The sequence below is a fragment of the Suncus etruscus genome, chromosome 1 (assembly GCF_024139225.1).
Source record: "Suncus etruscus isolate mSunEtr1 chromosome 1, mSunEtr1.pri.cur, whole genome shotgun sequence".
In the NCBI taxonomy this organism is placed as follows: Eukaryota; Metazoa; Chordata; class Mammalia; order Eulipotyphla; family Soricidae; genus Suncus; species Suncus etruscus.
The window spans coordinates 190,415,078-190,436,535 of NC_064848.1; the positions used below are offsets into that span (position 1 = coordinate 190,415,078).

Here is a 21,458-nt window from a genome sequence, read left to right on the forward strand (position 1 = left end):
AAAATCATCTGGGGATCAGAACACAGCTGGGTATCATCCAAACACCTCCCCATAAAAAGTTTCTATAGCTGAATTACAAGCCTTTATATTGTATTTTTTGTTGTTTTTTTTGGGCCACACTTGGCTATAGTCAGGTCTCACTCCTAGTGCTGTGCTTAGAGATCACTCTGGCAGTGCTCAGAGGGCCATATGTCATGCTGGGATTGAACCCAGGTCAGCTTCATGCAGGCAAACTCCCTACAAACTGTACTATAACTCCCGTCTTTATATGGTATATTGAATAGATCTTCTTTCTTTTTTTGTTTTGCTTTGTTTTGTTTTTGGGCTACACCCAGTGCTGGTGCTCAGAGGTTACACATGGCTTTGTGCTCAGAAATCACTCCTGGCAAGCTCAGGGACCATATAGGATACCGGGAATCAAACGAGGGTCCATCTTGGGTTGGCCATGTGCAAGACAAACGTCCTAGCGCTGTACTATCTCTCCGGCCCCAGATCTTATTTCTTAAAAGGAACAATTTACTTCTTTTAAACAACCACTAGAGGAGCCAGAATCATAGTACAGAGGGTAGGCTGCTTGCCTGGCATACAGCCAACTACATATCTGGGGGGAGGGGGAGTAATTATTTTGGTTTCATAGCTATAACATCTGTCATATTGATCCTGTCACATTTATGCTGGTTATATCACCAGCATCCCATATAATTGCATGAGCTCCATCAGGAGTAATTATTCCTGAGTGCAATGAGGAGTAAACCCTGAGCTTTTTGGGTTTGGCCCCCAAAAATAAAACAACCAAAAAGTTGCCACTAGATTATAAAAGCAAGGGCATTACCATTTCATTATTTCATTCACTACTGTGATACCCACCCCCCAGCCTTGACCATTTTAGCTCCTTACAAGTATTGAATGACTATTTTATACAATGTATGGTGCCCATTGTAACATGTTTCTTACCAACCTTCTCTGTTCTAGCCCCACAGCATGGAACCACAGGTTACTCTAAATATAACGAAAGGTTACTGTATCCCACCTACCCAATCAGCTCTAGCTGCACATCATGGAACTGCTGGTTACTCTAAAAATAAAACTCAAAGCTTTCTGGTATCTGACCCAGAAATTACAACTTGGGCTGATGTTGAAGCTATGGTGAGTGTTTTATTGTTTTTTTCCCCTACTCTTTAACATTTCTAAATAGTTATTTTGGTTTCATAGCTATAAAGTTTGTCATATTCACCATTTTTGGGCCATTTGGAAAAGTGTTTGACCAGGAAGTAGATTATTCATAATAAGACAAAGGTACCAGGGTCTGGAGCAATAACACAGCAGGTAGGGTATTTATTTGCCTTGCATGCAGCCAACCTGTGTTCAATTACTAGCATCCCATGTGGTCCCCCAAGCCTGCCAAGAGTGATTTCTGAGCACAGAGCCAGGAGTCACTCCTGAAGGCTGCCAGATGTGGCCACCCCCCCCCCCAAAAAAAAAAAGTACCAGCTAATTCAGTTTTGAAGAATTTAGAAAGAAAAAAATTGTAAGAAAGATTAGGAGGTCATAGAAAGTCTATCAATTTTGTAAACAGTCTGAACAGTGAACAATGATTTGGTATGGCCCCACCCAGCCAGGCCTCTCTTCTAAGATTTATTATGTTAATGTGGTTTGTGAACTGTTACAAAATTAAGAGTCTTACCAAAAATGATCATTTTATTGCCCTCTTATCAGAGGGTGGCTACCTGAGTTGAGCAGGAAATTAGTTCCTGCAGGTGCTTAGAGAGCAGCTTGTTTGGGGGTGGGGGAGTTAGTGCTTGTCCTCGCTTTTTGCCCTTTGTACTTTTCTGGTCTTGTTTGGTTTGTTTGGTTTGCCTCAGTAAATGTTTTATTTCTAGTGTAATTGTCTCTCTAAAGAAACTCTTTGGCGGGGCCGGAGAGATAGCATGGAGGTAAGGCGTTTGCCTTTCATGCAGGAGGTCATCGGTTCGAATCCCGGCGCCCCATATGGTCCCCTGTGCCTGCCAGGAGCAATTTCTGAGCCTGGAGCCAGGAATAACCCCTGAGCACTGCCAGGTGTGACCCAAAAACCAAAAAAAAAAAAAAAAAAAAAAAAAGAAACTCTTTGGCAAAAATTGTTTCACCCTGGGTCCAGAGAGATAGCCCAGTAGTAGGGCTTTTGCCTTGCACATGGCTGACCTGGGACTGACCCGGGTTCCATTCTTGGCATCCCATATGGTCCCCTGAGCTTGCCAGGAGTGATTTCTGAGCCCCAGAGCCAGGTCTAATCCCTAGCACCACCGGGTGTGGCCCAGAAACAAAAACAAACAAACAAAAAAAACCTGTTTCACCTTGTTACATGTAATAACTAAAAAGGAAAAATAGTGAAGAGACCATTGTTTGATGGTGGTTATCCAGAGAGTTGGACTTTATTTGTCAAATTATGTGGAAATTAGAATTTTCTTTTCCTAGTATATATTTCTAAATTTTCTTATTTTCCTCCTTTACTTTTGTTGTTGTGCTGACCAGGATTTGCACACGTTTGTGCTTGCCAGAGATGACACCCTTCATTATTGCATCAGAGGTCCCAAACAGCTGTGTTGTGGGGTTACCCTAGAGCAGTGGTCCTCAAACTATGGCCTGCTGGCCACATATTGTATTTGTTCCCATTTTGTTTCTTCACTTCAAAATAAAATATGCAGTGTGCATAGGAATTTGTTCATAGTTTTTGTTTTTACTATAGTCTGGCCCTCCAACAGTGTGAGGGACAGTGAACTGGCCCTCTGTTTAAAAAGTTTAAGGACCGGGGCCGGAGAGATAGCATGGAGGTAAGGCGTTTGCCTCTCATGCAGAAGGTCATCGGTTCGAATCCCGGCGTCCCATATGGTCCCCCATGCTTGCCAGGAGCGACTTCTGAGCGTGGAGCCAGGAGTAACCCCTGAGCACTGCCGGGTGAGACCCAAAAACCAAAAAAAAAAAAAAAAGTTTAAGGACCACTGTCCTAGAGTATGTGGATTGAAGCCATGAGTTAAACTCAAGATCTCAAGCCTGCAAGGCAGGTGTCCTATCACTGAACTATCCCTAAACCTAGTAGTCTAACTGACAGCTTGTCTTGTGTGTATAAATGTTTATTTTATATGAAAATGCAACATCCAGGGTTGGAGCGATAGTACAGCGGTAGGGCATTTGCCTTGCATGCTGCTGACCCATGACGAATCTGGATTTGATCCCCAGCGTCCCATATGGTCCTCCAAGGCAGGAACAATATCTGAGCACATAGCCAGGAGTAATCCAAGTGCAGTCAGATATGTGGCCTAAAAGCTTCCCCCCCTAAAAAAAAAATAAGGCAGCATTCAGGGACTGGAGAGATAGTTCATAAGTTATCATCCATTCTAGTTGTACATTCATACATATATACATTCATAAAGCATGATGTAACACTATTAGAAGTAAAACTTGTCCACATACAACAAAAGTCAACAGCCATATATGTACCTAACCACAGTTTTTTAAATTTAGTTTAGGTAATATGATTATAATATGGCATTGATGTAAAAGCTACTATATCTCTCCACCAAAGTGCCCATGGTCCTACACAGTGTTGATGTTCTTTTTTTTTTTTTTTGGACCACACCTGGTGGTGCTAAATGCTTTCTTTTGGGGGGGGGGGGGTAACATCCCGGAAGCGCTCAGGGTTTACTACTGGCTCTATGCTCAGAAATCACTCCTGGAAGGCTCATTTTATTCAAACCACCGACTCTGCATGCAAGGCAAATGCCTTACCTCCATGCTATCTCTCCGGCCCCTTAAGATTTATTTTTGATAGTTTAGGTAAGATGTTTACTATAATGATGATTACAAATTATAGTTTTGGTGGTTGGGTTCGTCACACCCAGTGATGCTAGGGATACACCTGGATCTGCACTTGGAATTAACCCTGGAAGTGCTGGGGACCATATGGGATGTCAGGGATCAAACCAGGGTTGCTCATATGCCCTATCTGCAAATGCCCTATCTGCTATACAGTCTTTCTGGCCCTCATGTTGTTGTTTTTTTGTTTGTTTGTTTGTGTGTTTTTTGGTTTTGATTTTTGAGCCACATCCAACACCACTACTGGGTTACTGTTGGCACTGTGCTCAGAAATCACTTGTGGCAGATTCAGGACCATATGGGATGCCGGGGATTGAACCCAGGTCTGCCATGTGCAAGCAAGCCCGACACACTGTATTGTCTCTCCAGCCCTATATATATATATATTTGTTCTTTTTGTTTTTGTTTTGTTTTGGGGCCACACCTGGTGATGCTCAGGGGTCATTCCTGGCTATGTGCTCAGAAATCACTTCTGGCTTGGGGACCATATGGGACGCCGGGGATCAAACCAAGTCTGTCCTGGGTCAGCTACGTACAAGGCAAACACCCTATAACTCTGGTCCTATATATATCTATACATATATATATATATATATATATATAAAATACTTAATTTTATGGTAGTAAAATGTTTTTAATCTTACAAGTCTTCTGGGTTTCTATTACTGCTATCTTCTTGATATCTTGAATCTATAGTGTGTATATTTTAATTACAGGTAAAAGTTTCATTTGATCTGAACACTATTCAAATAAAATACCTGGATGAGGAAAATGAAGAGGTAAAGTATATTATGGAACCCATTGCCAGATACCCAGAATAGGGATCTTATTTCTCAAAAGTGTTGAAGTCAAAATATTCAGAGTAGTATTTATCTCATTTATGTGATGGTTTAGATGTAATAGTTCATTGCATGTTTCAAGCCAGCATGTAAAGAATCTGACATGGCACCTCTAATCCTTAGTAGAGGCAGGCATTGAAAAGAAAAACCTGAAGTATAGCTTTTTTTTTTTTTTTTTTTTTTTGGTTTTTGGGTCACACCCGGCATTGCTCAGGGGTTACTCCTGGCTGTCTGCTCAGAAATACCTCCTGGCAGGCACGGGGGACCATATGGGACACCGGGATTCGAACCAACCACCTTTGGTCCTGGATCGGCTGCTTGCAAGGCAAATGCCGCTGAGCTATCTCTCCGGGCCCAAGTATAGCTTTTTTAAAGCTATGGTTTATAATAACAAAAATGTGGAAAACAAACCTCTACAACTGATTATAATATGTCAGACCAAGAGTTCTCTGTGCAAGGTAGATATGTCACTATCATCTCTCTTTAGTCCATGAGAATATGGGGGCACAGAGATAAGTAACCTGCCCAGAAGTTAAAGCATGCAAATCATGGGGGATGTTGTGTGTATTGTACATATATATACATATATACACGATCATTATTATTCACAGCCAATAATAATTGGAACAACTGAATCTATGTCTTATTTGTTTTGTTTTGGTTTTTGGGGTCACACCTGGCAGCGCTTAGTGTTACTCCTGGCTCTACACTCAGAAATAGGTGAGGTAGCACAGTGGTAGGGTGTTTGCCTTGCACGTAGCCAATTCAGGACGGATGGTGGTTCGAATCCCAGCATCCCATATGGTCCTCTGTGCCTACCAGGAGCAGTTACTGATTGCAGAGCCAGGAGTAACCCCTGAACGACACCAGGTGTGACCCCTCCACCCCAAAAAATGTTGCTCTTAGCAGTCTTAAGACTATATGGGATGTCAAGGATCAAACCTGGTTTGGTCCTGGGTTGGCTGTGTGCAAGACAAATGCTCTACCACTGTGCTATTGCTCCGGCCCCTGAACCATGTCTTGATTTTGGATCTATCCTGAGGCTGACCCTAGGAATAGATATGTTCAGTTAATGAAAAATTTGTCTTCACTACTGTATTTTTTTCCTTTTTCAGGTTTCCATCAATAGTCAAGGTAAGTTCTTGAGAAAATCTCACTTTTGGGTCATACCCAAGTACCAATGGGCTGCTATTCCATCATGGTGCTTGGGAAAACATGTACTTGCTATGCTTTCCTCAACCCTCTCAGCCCTTCACAAGCCTCAAGACATTTAATTTAGGGCCCGGAGAGATAGCACAGCAGTGTTTGCCTTGCAAGCAGCAGATCCAGGACCAAAGGTGGTTGGTTCGAATCCCGGTGTCCCATATGTCCCCTGTGTCTGCCAGGAGCTATTTCTGAGCAGACAGCCAGGAGTAACCCCTGAGCACTGCCGGGTATGGCCCAAAAACCAAAAAAAAAAAAGACATTTAATTTAAAATCCTTAATCTGCACATGAGTGTGCAGTTACACTCCAGCCTTGCTGCTTTATTCATTGTGAAGTAGTAGAACTTGATATACAGCAAATTGACATTATTAATGGTATGAATGACATTACAGATTTTGATTAGTTAGCAGTTATCTGGGATTGTACCTGAACAGATCAAAAGAATAGCTTTCGTGGGAGGATCTCTTCTATTAAAGATGCTGATCTTATACAAATAATATGGCTCCAAGTTTAAGAAAAATAAATGCCCTGGGCCAGAGAGATAGCATGGAGGTAAGGCGTTTGCCTTTCATGCAGGAGGTCATCGGTTCGAATCCCGGCATCCCATATGGTCCCCTGTGCCTGCCAGGAGCAATTTCTGAGCATGGAGCCAGGAATAACCCCTGAGCACTGCCAGGTGTGACCCTCCCCTCCCCCAAAAAGAAAAAGAAATGCCCTATTCTCTTGATGCATTTTTCTCCCTGAGTTGAAAAATAAGCTAATGGCAACTTTGTTTGTTTTTTGTTTGGGGGCCACACCTGGCAGCACTCAGGAGTTACTCCTGGCTCTGCACTCAGAAATCACTCCTAGGGGCCGGAAAGATAGCATGGAAGTAAGGTGTTTGCCTTGCATGCATAAGGACTGTGGTTCGAATCCCAGCATCTCATATGGTCCCCGAGCCTGCTAGGAGCGATTTCTGAGCATAGAGCCAGGAGTAACCCCTGAGCGCTACCGGGTGTGACCAAAAAAGAAAAAAAATGACTCCTAGCAGGCTCATATGGGATGCTGGGATCCAACCCAGGTCGGCTGCATGCAAGGCAAATGCCCTACCTGTTGTCTCTTGCTCCTGCCTTCAGTGGCAATTTTAATAAATAAGTTATAGTCCAAGATCTTTTTTTTTTTAATTGGTTTTTGGTTTTTGGGCCACACCCGGTAACACTCTGGGGTTACTCCTGGCTATGCGCTCAGAAGTCGCTCCTGGCTTGGGGGACCATATGGGATGCCTGGAAGTCGAACCGCGGTCCGTCCAAGGCTAGCGCAGGCAAGGCAGGCACCATACCTCTAGCGCCACCACCTGACCCCAGTCCAAGATCTTATAAGGAGTTTGGTTATTCAGATGAGGCCTGATGGATAGTACAGCAGGTAGAGTGTTTGCCAGGCACCTTCCTGTCCCAGGTTTGATCCCTGACATACCATATCATCCTCAAACACTTAACTATCAAAGAATAATTCTTGAGTGCAGAACCAGTAATACCAGTAATACCAGAGCATTGCCGGTTGAGACCCAAAAATAAACAAGCAGAAGTTTTGTTGTCCAAAGTACATTTTCCCATAGAAACCTTGCTATATTTGTATTTTGCTGTCCTTTATTTATTTATTTATTTATTTTTGTGGTGCTGAGAATCAAACTCAGGACCTCACATATGTAAGGCAAGTGTTTACTTCTGAGGATGTTTAACATTCCCAGCCCCAGAAGAGTTCCTGGTTAGTCCCCAAAAAATTGTTTTAGCAGTTGTAATGGTCATATTCTCACTATCCATAAGCCTCCTTCAAGTCCTGAGCTCTACAAAGCTTATTGTGAGGGAACAGAGTTGAGGTTTCAAATTCAGTTGAGAAGAGAAAGTGACATAAGAGGGAGAACTGATGTATTGTAGTTTCCATTTGCAAAAAATGAGGCCAGAGCAGTAATATAGTGGGTAAACATTTGCCTTGCATGTGGCCAGCCCAGGTTCGTTGCCCAGCACACCAAGGGTCAGCCCCAAGCCCCACCAGGAGTGATCTATGAGCACAAAACTAGCAGTAAACTCTTAAGCACTTAGGTGTGACTCCTCAAAAAAAAAAGAAAAAAAAAAAAAGAAAAAAGACTTGACAGCAGAATGGCAATAGCTGTTCACATACAAGTATTACTGAGCCAGCAAGGTAGCCTGCCACTCAACCCGGGTTCTGTCCTTGTTCTGCTGTGTTTGCAAAAGCAAGCACAAGGATTATAAACTAAGAACATTTAAGAGTTAGGATTGAGGCAGAGATAATACAGGGGTAAAGGCACTTGCCTTGCATTTAGCCAACTCTGTTTCAATTCCTCTCCCTACATATCGCCCCCAAGCATGAGCACAGAGCACAGGTTAGCCCTGAACAATTCCAGGTGTGGACCATCAACCAAAAAAAGTTAGAATTGACTTGTTAATACAATCGTTGGGGCCGGGAAGGTGGCACTAGAGGTAAGTGTCTGCCTTGCAAGCACTAGTGTAGGATGGACCGCGGCTCGGACCACGGTTCGATCCCTTGGTTTGATCCCCCGGCGTCCTATATGGTGCCCTCAAACCAGGAGCGATTTCTGAGCGCAAAGCCAGGAGTAACCCTTGAGCGTCAAACAGGTGTGGCCCAAAAACCAAAAAAAAAAAAAAAATACAATCGCTTGGCTAGTGAAATAAGTATGTTTTGTTTTGTCTTTTCAGGAGAATATGAAGAAGCACTTAAGGTAATAATTATTTTTGAAGAATTTTAAAACCATTTAAATCTTTATCTCATGTGTGATATTGTTATCTCTGTACTGGCATTTAAATGTAGAAACATTATGGGCCTAAAGCGATAGCACAGTGAGTGATAGGGCGTTCGCCTTGCGCTCTATAGACCAAGGACAAACCCAGGTTCAATCCCTGGCATTCCATATAGTCCCCCGAGCCTGCCATGAGTGTGACCAAAAAAAAAAAATAAATGGAAACATTAGAGCCAGAGTTATTTTCCTGATTCTAATATTTAAAACAATTTTTAAGGTAAAATTAAAATTGACTTGTATTTTTAACATTCCCAGTTAACATTATCATTGAAACATTAATAAAACAAACAATGGTCATTTTCAGCACAGCTATTATTATTCTGATTTTTTGTTTTGTTTGTTTAGTAGCTTGATTTGCTTTATGTATTTGAGCTTTTTGGGGGGGGGTGAGAAATTACTTTTTATTTGGGGGCCCATATCTGGCAATGCTCAGGAGTTCCTTTTGGTATAATGCTTCAAAGTTGTTTCTTGTAGTGCTCAGAAGAGCATGCAGCCAATATCAAACCTTGTGAACCCTAGCCCATTAAGCTGTCAACCTATCTTTTTTGGGGGGGACCCACACCCAGCAGCGCTTGGGTTATTTCTGGCTTTGCACTCAAAAATCACTCTTGGTAGACTGGGGTACCATATCGGATGCCAGGAATTGAATCCAGGTCTCTGCCAGGTTGGCCACATGCAAGGCAAATGCCCTGTACTGTGCTATCACTCTGCCTCCCCACTTCCTTTTTTTTTTTTTTTTTTTTTTTTTTTTTTTTTTTTTGGTTTTTGGGTCACATAAGGTGGTGCTTGAATTAGTCTTAGCTCTACACTCAGAAATTACAAGCTCAGGACCATATGGGATGCCATGGGCTGAAACTGGTTGACTGCATACAAGGCAAACACTCTACCTGCTGTGCTGTCGCTCCAGTCCCTGAGCTTACTTTTTGGATTTAAGATCATACACATTAGTGCCTGGAACAAGGCTATCCTAGCTTGGCACTGAGCTGAAGGATTACTCCTGCAGTGCTTCAGAGATCATGTGGTTCTGCAGATCAACCCAGGCTCTAGCATCAAAGTGTGCATATGAGCCCTTTGAACCATTTCCCCAACCCAAAGACTGTGCTATTTAAATATATGAAATTTCGTTTGGGAAAAGAAAAGCATAATATGTTTTTCTTTAATGATGCATACTCAGATGGCAGTGAAACAGGGAAACCAGCTACAGATGCAAGTCCATGAAGGCTACCATGTTGTTGATAAAGCCCTACCTCCAGTTATAACAGAAAAACGGCCAGTTTCAAGGACAGGAAAGAAGCCACTTGCCCATTATTCTTCACTAGTGAGAGTTTTGGGATCAGACATGAAGAGCCCAGAGGGGCCTGCAAAACAGGTACGAAGGGAATGGAAAATCTTTCTGCATTTCTTGGGAGTTGAGATGTGGGAGATGGGGAGGTAGGTCATGCCTAGTGATGCTCCAAGGTTTTGGCTCTCTGTTCAGGAGTCACCCTGAGGGTACTCAAGGGTCCATCTATGGTACCAGGAATTTGGACTGTGTCAGTAGGATGTGAGGCAAGTACTTTAATATCTATACTCTCACTCAGGCTTTTTTTTCCTTTTTGTTTTGGGCCACACCTAGTGCTGTGGTACTTGTGGTACTCAGATATTTCTCCTGGCTTAGACACCTTTGCAGGTGCTTGAGGGACAGGATGAGGTGCTGGGATTAAATTCAGGTCAGAAGCTCCCTGCCTACTGAACTCTCTCCAGGAATTCCCCCCCATTTTAATTTTTTGTTTGTTTTTGTTTTGGGGTCACACCCGGCAGCGCTCAGGGGTTACTCCTAGCTCTACGCTCAGAAATGGCTCCTGGCAGGCTCGGGGGACCATATGGGATGCCGGGATTCAAACCACCATCCTTCTGCATGCAAGGCAAATCCCCTACCTCCGTGCTATCTTTCCGGCCCCATTATTTTAATTTTTTGGTGGGGCCACACCCGGTGACACTCAGGGGTTACTCCTGGCTATGCGCTCAGAAGTTGCTTCTGGCTTGGGGGACCATATGGGATGCCAGGAGATCGAACCGTGGTCTGTCCTAGGCTAGCGCTTGGCAAGACAGACACCTTACCTCTAGCGCCACCGCGCCGGCCCCTGTTTTTTTTTAATAATATTTTTGTTTGTTTTTTGGGCCACACCCGGTGATGCTCAGGGGTTACTCCTGGCTCTGCACTCAGAAATCGCCCCTGGCTTGGGGGGGCCATATGGGACACCGGGGATCTATCTGAGGTCTGTTCTAGATCAGCTGTGTGCAAGACAAACACCCTACCACTGTGTTATCACTCTGGCCCCTCACTTTAAAATTTTTATTCCTGGGCCCGGAGAGATAGCACAGTGGCGTTTGCCTTGCAAGCAGCCGATCCAGGATCAAAGGTGGTTGGTTCGAATCCCGGTGTCCCATATGGTCCCCCATGCCTGCCAGGAGCTATTTCTGAGTAGACAGCCAGGAGTAACCCCTGAGCACTGCCGGGTGTGGCCCAAAAACTAAAAAAAAAAAAAAAAAAATTTTATTCCCTCCCACTTTCTCTATTGTTGCAGTGGTAACTAGGGGTGGCACACCCACTTGGTTGTAATACTTACAGGAACCACATAGGTTTCGATGCTTATATGACAGGTACTCTAAGCACCTGTGCTGGCCCATTTCTTTCTAACCTGTGTCTCATTGTCTTTGATTAAGATTTAAGCTGTTCATCAAAGATTTAGAGTTACTATGACCTTCGTGTGTTTGACTTCTGTTTAGTATTTTTGGCTCACACCTGCCAGTGCCTAGGGCTTACTACTGGCTCTATACTCAGAAATTACTCCTGTGGTGCTGAGGGAACAATATGAGTTGCCAGAAATCAGACTCTAATTAGCTGCATGTAAGGCTCAACTTGCTGTACTCTCTCTTTATGTACAGTACATAAAGTCAGCCCCTTTATGTTTGACTTTGGAAGCTAGTAATGATTACTTCTGGAGAGAGGAAGCAAGGAGGGTGATAAATTCTGCTTTCCTTTACCTCATTATACTTAAGACCTTTTATTTGGGGGGGGGGGCGGTGTGTGTTTGCAGGGTGTAGCCATACCCAGTTGTACTTAGGGGTTATACTCTTGGCTCTGCACTTAAGAATCACTCATGGCGGGGCCGGAGAGATAGCATAGGTAAGGCGTTTGCCTTTCATGCAGAAGGTCATCGGTTTGAATCCCAGCATCCCATATGGTCCCCCGTGCCTGCCAGGAGCAATTTCTGAGCATGGAGCCAGGAGTAACCCCTGAGCACTGCCGGGTGTGACCCAAAAACCACAAAAAAAGGAGGAAGGAAAAAAAAAAAAAATCACTCATGGCAAGACTCAGGGACCAAATGGGAAGCCAAAGATCAAACACAGTTTAGCCACATGCAAAGCAAGCTCCCTTCCCACTGTACTATTGCTCCAGCCCCTATACTTTTAAAATTCTGTTTCTACGGGCATGGAACTAAGATCAGTTGGCATGCAAGACAAATGCCTTAACGACTGTACTATTCTCTTTAGCCCCAGGAAAATAATTTCAGATAGAAAAAGTAACCTCAGGGGCCGGAGCGGTGGCACAGGCAGCAGGGTGTTTGCCTTGCACGTACTAACCTAGGACTGCGATTCGATCTCCTGGCGCCCCATATGGTCTCCCAAACCAGGGGCAATTTCTGAGCGCATAGCCAGGAGTAACCCCTGAGTGTCACCGAGTGTGGCCCAAAAACCAAAAAATAAAGGAAAAGGAAAGGTAACAACCTTCAGGGCTAGAGCAAACTTGATTCATTTCTCGGAATTGCATATGGTCCCCTGAACCTGCCAGGAGTAATTTCAAGTGCAGAGTCGGGAATAACAACTGAGCACCACCCCAGTGCTACAAAAAGTAACATTCGGAGTCTTTAATTGTATTTTTTCACAGCAGTTACCACTTGCTCCCAGTGATGCAGATCAACCTCACAACAAGCCCCCCAACTGGTTTACAAGCTATCTGGAAACCGTGAGTATTTTCTTGGATTTGGGTTTTAGCATTAATATTGGCACCGGAGGAAGAAGTAGAAAGCCAGACCCAAGTAACTTCTGCCGCTGGTGCAGGCAAATAAAGGAAACTAATAATATTCAACTAGACTAGTTCTAGTCAGAAAACCCCTAACTTTTGCAGTAATGTGCCCAAAAAAGAAGTGTGATTCTAAAGATGAAAAGAGAGGAGGGACAAGTCATTATGCTTGAGAAGAAACAAGTTTAAGTTTTGCTTTTCAGAAGGATTTCCTTATACTAATCGTTGTAGCTATGGTAGGAATGTGGTTGTTTAACTGCTTCTGTTAATTTGTTTGGTAGCTTTTTAATATATTCATGCCTTTTTTCTAATAATATATCTGAAGATTTTTTCTCCCACCTTTTACTTTGTATTGTAGTTTAGAGAGCAGGTAGTTAAAGAAACAGTTGAGAAACTTGAACAGAAATTACATGAGAAGCTTGTTCTCCAAAACCCATCACTGGGCTCATGTCCCTCAGAAGTCTCAATACCAGTTTCAGAAGAAGCACTTTTCTTGCCAGAAAATCAGTTCCAGTGGCATATTAGATGCAGTAACTGCCAGACAAGGATCATTGGTGTGCGCTACCAGTGCAGGTAAGCAAGTAACTTATAAATAAAAAGCTTTTGATAGACTTTAAAACAGTGCCTTCTTAGCATTCTGGCAGAGCCAGGGAAATTGGGTGTGCTCTAGCTCTGAGCATTAGATATAGCAGTTCTGGATTACAAACAATCTACTCCACCCATGTAAGTAAAGTGTCTGTTTGAACAGTTGAGATTGTTCTATTCAGATACACATTTGAGTCAACAGAACCAGACAAAATTATATTCCCGACAGCAAAATGAGATCACCAAAGATTGTTTCTCTGTTCCAAGTGTTGTATTTTTCCTTTCTACTCAGGGATTATTCTTGCCTATATACAAGGATCACTTCTTGCAGGAACCAGGGATCATGTGTGCAGGGGATCAAGCTTGGGTTGGCTGCATGCAAGAGCTTTACCCAATCCTGCTATCTTTTTGTCTCCCTCTACATACTGTCATAGCTTACTTTCTACCATTGATTTTTCTTCAACAGAGGCCTAGATTAAGTGTTATCCTCATTTTACAAATGAAGAAAATTGAGACATATGATCAGGTTACATGCTCTGGTTACTGCCTCACTGGTAACTGAAAATAAGGACGTCTGGTCTCATATTCCTCTCCCTCAGTACTTTCCCATTGCACTGTGTTTTTCCTCATAGTCTGTGCCCATCCTACAATATCTGTGAAGATTGTGAATCAGGGCCCTATACCCATAACACTAACCACATCCTGCTGAAGTTGCGGAGACCTGTGGCGGCTTCATCTGAACTCTTCTCTCACTCAAAGTTCTCTGTTCCTCGTTTGCCTGCTGCTCTGGAACAAGCCAGGTAAAACTATTTGTAATCTGGTTAGGTTTTTTGGTTCTTGTAATAGTTTTGTGAATCACACACACACAAAAAAAAGGGGGGGGCCCGGAGAGATAGCACAGCGGTGTTTGCCTTGCAAGCAGCCCATCCAGGACCAAAGGTGGCTGGTTCAAATCCCGGTGTCCCATATGGTCCCCCGTGCCTGCCAGGAGCTATTTCTGAGCAGACAGCCAGGAGTAACCCCTGAGCACTGCCAGGTGTGGCCCAAAAACCAAAAAAAAAAAAAGGGAAAATAATCTCCTTAGTTCCTTCTTACTTTCATTTGACTGATGATTTACAATGATGAGGGCAGTTATTCAAAGTTAATAAATAGAAATGAGGGAGCCAGAGTGATAGCATGGAGGTAAGGCATTTGCCTTCCATGCAGGATAGTGGTTCGAATCCAAGCATCCCATATATTCCCCTCAGCCTGTCAGGAGCCATTTCTGAGCGTAGAGCGAGGAGTAACCTCTGAGCACTGCCAGGTGTGACCCCCCCCCAAAAAAAAAAAAAAAAGGGAATGAGAACTATAGGGAGTTCTCATATATATATATATATATATATATATACACATAGAGAGAGAGAGAGAATATAAGCGCTAACACTATGGAAGCTACTAGATCTAGATGTGATGGACGTAAAAGTGTGTCAAAATATCCTAAGATTGGGGGCAGTGAGGTGGCGCTAGAGGTAAGGTGCCTGCCTTGCAAGCGCTAGCCAAGGAAGGACCATGGTTCTATCCCCTGCGTCCCATATGGTCCCCCCAAGCCAGGGCTGATTTCTGAGCGCTTAGCCAGGAATAACCCTTGAGCATCAAACAGGTGTGGCCCAAAACAACAACAACAACAAAAATATGCTAAGATTGTGAGTTTTGTTTTTTGTGGGGTTTTATTGGGGCTTGGGGCCATACCTGGTGAACTCAGGTTACTCCTGGCTATGTGCTCAGAAATCGTTCCTGGCTTCAGGGACCATATGGGACATGGGGGGATCAAACCTCGGTCCATCCTAGGCGTGCAAGACAAACGCTCCGCCATTTGCACCACCACTCCGGCCCCAGATTGTGAGGGTTTTTTTTTTTAACACCTGCATTTTTCATCTCACAGACTCCAGAAGCAGGTTGACAAGAACTTTCTTAAGGCAGAAAAACAAAAATTGAGAGCTGAGAAGAAACAGCGTAAAGCAGAGGTCAAGGAACTTAAAAAGCAGCTTAAACTCCACAGGAAGATTCATCTGTTGAATTCGATTCATGGACTCCAGAGCCCGAAGATTTCTTTGGGCCGGCCTGAGAACCTCCTGCAATCTAACACCCTGATGTAAGCCCTGGGCCAGGGGAGGAACTTTTAAGTCCAGCTCTCTAAAAGGAATTTCATCTAGCTGCTCTCTTACTGACTGATAACCTTCCTATGAGCATGTGACTTCTTGCCCTCTAATCTTAATTTTATTTTTCCTACCTTTTTTATTATCCCAGTGCTAGGGATCAAACCTTTTACCTCAGGGCCGGCGAGGTGGCGCTAGAGGTATGGTGTCTGCCTTGCAAGCGCTAGCCAAGGAAGGACCGAGATTCGATACCCCGGCGTCCCATATGGTCCCCTCAAGCCAAGGGCAATTTCTGAGCACATAGACAGGAGTAACCCCTGAGCATCAAACGGGTGTGGCCCCCCAAAAATAAAAACCTTTAACCTCATATATAGGCATACCCTCTACACAGTATCATTTCCTGCCTCAAGACCGTTTTTGTTCGCTTTGGAGAGCCAAACTGAGTGGTGCTCAGGATATACTCCTGATCTGTGCTCCTGGATCACTCCTGGTAGGGCTCCTTGAATCATATGTATTGCTGTGGGTCAAACAAACACTACATACCCTTTACCATCACTCCAACGTTGGCTCAAGACTTTGCAGGTGGAGATTGGGAGTCAGAGACACACCCTGTAGTACTCGGGATCGGGATCGAGCCTGTGCTTCCAACATGCTTTTTATGCTGCCTGCTACATGCTTTTTATGCTCTCAGCCTGCTTATCTTTCACCAGCCCAGGAGCCAAGTGTAAGGGCCGGAGTGATAGCATAGCGGTAGGGCATTTGCCTTATGGATGGACCCAGATTTGGTTGCCAGCATGCCATATAGTCTCCCGAGCCTGCCATGAGTGATTTCTGAGCACAGAGCCAGGAATAACCCCTTAGCACCGCCAAGATGTTGCCCCAAAACAAAAACAAGAAAGAAAAACAAATGGAGCCTCAAAACAAAAGAAATAGGGACCAGAGTGTAGCACAGCACAGCAGGTACAGTTGACTTACACACAGCTAACCCAGGTTCAATCCCCAGCATCCCATATGGTCCCGCAAGCCTTCCAGGAGTAATCCTGGAGTGCTGCCAGGTGTGGCGCAGAAACCAAAAATAGGAAATAGCAAAAGAGAAAAAATAAGAGAGGGCTGGAGCAATACCACAGCAGTAGGGCATTTTTCTTGCACACTGTTGACCTGAGACAGACTCGGGTCTGATCCCCAGCATCCCATATGATCCCCCAAGCCTGCCAGGAGCAATTTCTGAGCACTGCTAGTTGTCCAAAAAAAAATACTTTTTAAAGAAAAGAGAGGGTGGAGCTGGAATTATACTGCAGCAGTATAGCGATTGCCTTGCACGCGGACGGAACTTGGTTTGATCCCCAGTGTCCCATATGGTCCCCCAAACCAGGACCGATTTCTGAGTGCATAGCCAGGAGTAACCCCTGAGCACCACCGAGTGTGGCCCCAAAAACAAAAAAAGAAAAGAGGAAGGGACCGGAGCAATAACCAGAGGTAGGGTGTTTGCCTTGCACGCATCTAATCCTAGATGGACTTCGGTTTGATTCCCGCCTTCCGTATGGTCCCTGTGTCTGCCAGGAGCAATTTCTGAGCGCAGAGGCAGGAGTAACCCCTGAGCGCTGCTGGGTGTGACCTAAAAACCAAAAAAAATGAATAAAGAAGAAATTGTGTACTTGAAGTTTGTCAAAAGGAACAAAAATTTAAAAATTTTTTAAATAGGTCTGCATTATTATTATTTTTTTTTTTTTTGGACACACCTGGCAGTGCTCAGGGGTTACTCCTGGCTCTGCGCTCAGAAATTGCCCCTGGCAGCCACAGGGGACCATATGGAATGCTGGGATTCAAACCACTATCCTTCCGCATGAAAGGCTAATAATGCCTTACCGCCATGCTATCTCTCCAGCTCTAGGTATGCATTATTACCACTATAACTTTAGATCAGGAGTCAGATTTGGTTTTGGTTTTGGTTTGATTTGGTTTTTTCATTTGTTTGTGGGTCACATCACCAAGTGTGCAGGTGTTATTCCTGGCTCTTCACTCAGTAATCATTCCTAGTAGCATTTGGGGGATTGTATGTACATGGTGCCAGGCAGTGATTGAACCTGGGTTGATCACGTCCAAGGCAAATGTCACTCCATAGCACTTATTTTTATTTATTTATTTTTTTTGGTTGTTGGGTCATACCCGGCAGTGCTCAGGGGTTACTCCTGGCTGTCTGCTCAGAAATAGCTCCTGGCAGGCCAGGGGACCATATGGGACACTGGGATTCGAACCAACCACCTTAGGTCCTGGATCAGCTGCTTGCAAGGCAAACACCGCTGTGCTATCTCTCTGGCCTCAGTAGTAGTTTTTTGTTTTTTTTTTTGGTTTTTGGGCCACACCCGGTAACGCTCAGGGGTTACTCCTGGCTATGCGCTCAGAAGTCGCTCCTGGCTTGGGGGACCATATGGGAAACCGGGGGATCGAACCGCGGTCCATCCAAGGCTAGCGCAGGCAAGGCAGGCACCTTACCTCTAGCGCCACCGCCCGACCCTGTAGTAGTATTTTTTAAAGTTAATGCTGTAGAGGTTAGAGCCTACAAGCCACGAAGTATTTTTGAACACATAGCCAGGATAACCCCTGAGCGTCACTGGGTGTGGCCCAAAAACCAAAAAAAAAAAAAAAAGTAAATACTGTAGTACTTTCTCAAGAATCATACTAACCTGCCCAACCACAATGATAGGTACTCAAGCCATCATCCATTACGGAGACTGAGTATCTGCATTTCTGTTCAGTCTCCCTTTGCAGCCTTGTGCCCCAGTTATGCCAACCCTCAGTGCAGCATTTGTGGATGAAAATTTGCCTGATGGAACACACCTGCAGCCAGGGACCAAGTTTATCAAACACTGGAGGATGAAAAACACAGGAAACGTAAAGTGGAGTGCAGACACAAAGGTACATTTACGAACGTGAAAACAGTGAAGTGGTTTGTAGCGGTCGAGTGCTTGCCTAACACCTAACACATTTTCTCTTGCTGTTTTTTCCAGCTCAAATTAATGTGGGGAAACCTAACTTTGGCTTCTACAGAAAAGAAGGACGTTTTGGTTCCTTGCCTGAAAGCCGGTCATGTGGGAGTCGTGTCTGTGGAGTTCATCGCCCCAACCTTGGAGGGAACATATACTTCCCATTGGCGTCTTTCTCACAAAGGCCAGCAGTTTGGGCCTCGGGTCTGGTGCAGTATCATAGTGGATCCCTTCCCTTCCACAGAGATGCCTGATGATATTGAAAAGAACATCATCAGCTCAGAGAAACTGGATAATCTCACCTGCCAGCACGAGGTAAGAATTGATGAGGTGATTCAAATGAAAAACCCACTCAGAACTGATGTTTCTTCCAGAAATGTTGAACTAACTGGCTTTGGGGATTAGAGAAATTGTACAAGCAGGCAAGGTACTTGGCCTTGCACCTAGCTGAACTGAGTTCAATCCCTGAAATGCCTACAGTCCCCTGAGCCTGACAAAATTGATCCCTTATCCCTGAACACCGCCAGGTGTGGACCCAAAGAAGGAAAAGGCTAGCTATTCCCTTCTGCTGACATTTATCAGTAAGCTGATGTTCTCAGGGGACTTTGTGTTATTATGTCCTGAATATTGCTTGAATGTGTTTTCTAATTACTAATGAAGGAGCCAAAGAGATACTACAGAGGTTAAGACATTTGCCTCTGTGCAGCTGACTTTGGTTTGATTCGACACCACATATGATTTCCTGACTACCTTTAAGAGTAAACGGGCCAGCGAGGTGGCGCTAGAGGTAAGGTGTCTGCCTTGCAAGCGCTAGCCAAGGAAGGACCGCAGTTCGATCCCCCGGCGTCCCATATGGACCCCCAAGCCTGGGACGATTTCTGAGCACTTAGCCAGGAGTAACCCCTGAGTATCAAACGGGTGTGGACCCCAAAATTTTTTTTTTTTTTTTGGTTTTTGGGCCACACCCAGTAACGCTCAGGGGTTACTCCTGGCTATGCACTCAGAAGTTGCTCCTGGCTTGGGGGACCATATGGGACACCGGGGGATCGAACCGCGGTCCGTCCAAGGCTAGCGCAGGCAAGGCAGGCACCTTACCTTTAGCGCCACCGCCCGGCCCGACCCCAAAATTTTTTAAAAAAAATAAATAAATAGGGCCCGGAGAGATAGCACAGCGGCGTTTGCCTTGCAAGCAGCCAATCCAGGACCAAAGGTGGTTGGTTCAAATCCCAGTGTCCCATATGGTACCTCGTGCCTGCCAGGAGCTGTTTCTGAGCAGACAGCCAGGAGTAACCCCTGAGCACTGCCAGGTGTGGCCCAAAAACCAAAAATAAATAAATAAATAAATAAATAAATAAATAAATAAATAAATAAATAAATAAAAAGAGTAAATAACTGGGTGTGGCCCAGGCCATCTCCTCAACTCCTCCAAAAAAAATATCAGTGTGGACTAGACCCAATTATCTTGATGTAGTTTTTTTGTTTTGTTTTGTTTTGTTTTTTGTTTTTGTTTTTTTTGGGTCACACCTGGCAATGCTCAGGGGTTACTCCTGGCTGTCTGCTCAGAAATAGCTCCTGGCAGGCACGGGGGACCATATGGGACACCGGGATTCGAACCAACCACCTTTGGTCCTGGATCGGCTGCTTGCAAGGCAAACGCCGCTGTGCTATCTCTCCGGGCCCAATGTAGTTTTTTTTTTTTATAGCAGTTTATCAGTGTTAGTAGGATACTTAAATTTATCCCAAGAGTATATGCTACCTAAATTATTTATTTATTTATTTTGTATTTTGGTCTTGGGGCCGTACCCAGTGATGCTCAGTATACATGGTCTCCCACGCACTGAGCAAAGAGTAATCACAAGCACTACCAGGTGTGACTCAAAACAAAGAAAAAGTGGGGGCCGTGGGAGCTAAAGCAATGGTGCAGTAGTATGGCATTTGCCTTGCACGTGGCTGACCCAGGACGGACTTCGCGGTTTGATTCCCCCAGCATCCCATATGGTCCCCCAAGCCAGGAGTGATTTCTGAGTGCATAGCTAGGATTAACCCCTGAGCATCACTGCATGTGGCCCAAAATTAAAAAAAAAAGCTGTGGCCCGGGCCAGCGTGGTGGTAAGGTGCCTGCCTTGCCTGCGCTAGCCTAGGATGGACTGCGGTTCAATCCCCCGGTGTCCCATATGGTCCCCCAAGCCAGGAGCGACTTCTGAGTACTTAGCCAGGAGTAACCCCTGAGCGTCATCGGGTGTGGCCCCCCAAAAAAAAGCTGGGGCCAAAGTGATAGCACAGTGATAAGGCATTTACCTTGCAAGCTGCTGACTCAGAATGAACACAGGTTCAATTCCCTGCATCCCATGTGGTCGTCTGAGCCTGCCAGGAGCAATTTCTGAGCACAGAGCCAGGAGTCACCTCTGAGCACAACCAGTGTGACCCAAAAAACAAAAAGAATAAAAGTAATAGAGTACAGGGGTTTATGCTCCTTCTACATGGTGGGCCCTGGTTTTAGCCTCGCACCGCATAGGGTCCTCCCTAAAACTATCAGGAGTAATCTCTGAGTAGTCATGAGTAAGCCCTGAGCATTGCCAGTTGTGGCTCCCAAAACAACACAACACTGTTGTTTCTTTTATTTGTTTTTGGGGGAAGGAGAAACTTCCAGGCAATGCTCAGGGGTCCTGGGAACCCTTGAGAATGCAGCGTTGCTTGGGCCCTATTGTACTAAGGATCTCTCAGTCCCCCATCAAGGTGCTGGAGGAATGTTTGGGAGTTTGGGGTGGTTTTTGGGTCACACCCGGCAGCTTTCAGGGGTTACTCCTGGCAGGCACAGGGGATCATGTGGGATGCTGGGGTTTGAACCACCTTCTGTTTCTATCAACTGCGTGCAAGGCAAACACCCTACAGCTGTGTTATCTCTCTGGCCCTGTGGAAGAGACTTCTTTGTTTTTTGGTTAGTCATTGTGTTTTTGTTTTTTGGTTTTTGGGTCACA

At 44.7% G+C, this 21,458-nt stretch overlaps 1 protein-coding gene across 2 annotated transcripts in view; it reads left to right on the plus strand.

The window, feature by feature from the left end:
• Window positions 1–21,458, plus strand: part of NBR1 (NBR1 autophagy cargo receptor) — a 44,704-nt gene that overhangs the window by 6,594 nt on the left and 16,652 nt on the right. The window contains exons 2-12 of one of the 2 annotated variants that reach the window (XM_049779044.1): window positions 973–1,146; window positions 4,569–4,631; window positions 5,807–5,825; window positions 8,610–8,632; window positions 9,885–10,079; window positions 12,642–12,719; window positions 13,135–13,349; window positions 13,994–14,161; window positions 15,283–15,492; window positions 18,253–18,412; window positions 18,505–18,795. In XM_049779044.1, the coding sequence (XP_049635001.1) occupies window positions 982–1,146; window positions 4,569–4,631; window positions 5,807–5,825; window positions 8,610–8,632; window positions 9,885–10,079; window positions 12,642–12,719; window positions 13,135–13,349; window positions 13,994–14,161; window positions 15,283–15,492; window positions 18,253–18,412; window positions 18,505–18,795 (1,587 nt within the window). In that variant the 5' untranslated portion in view covers window positions 973–981. The remainder of the gene's footprint in view (window positions 1–972; window positions 1,147–4,568; window positions 4,632–5,806; window positions 5,826–8,609; window positions 8,633–9,884; window positions 10,080–12,641; window positions 12,720–13,134; window positions 13,350–13,993; window positions 14,162–15,282; window positions 15,493–18,252; window positions 18,413–18,504; window positions 18,796–21,458) is intronic. The other variant, XM_049779045.1, reaches the window with a different exon arrangement.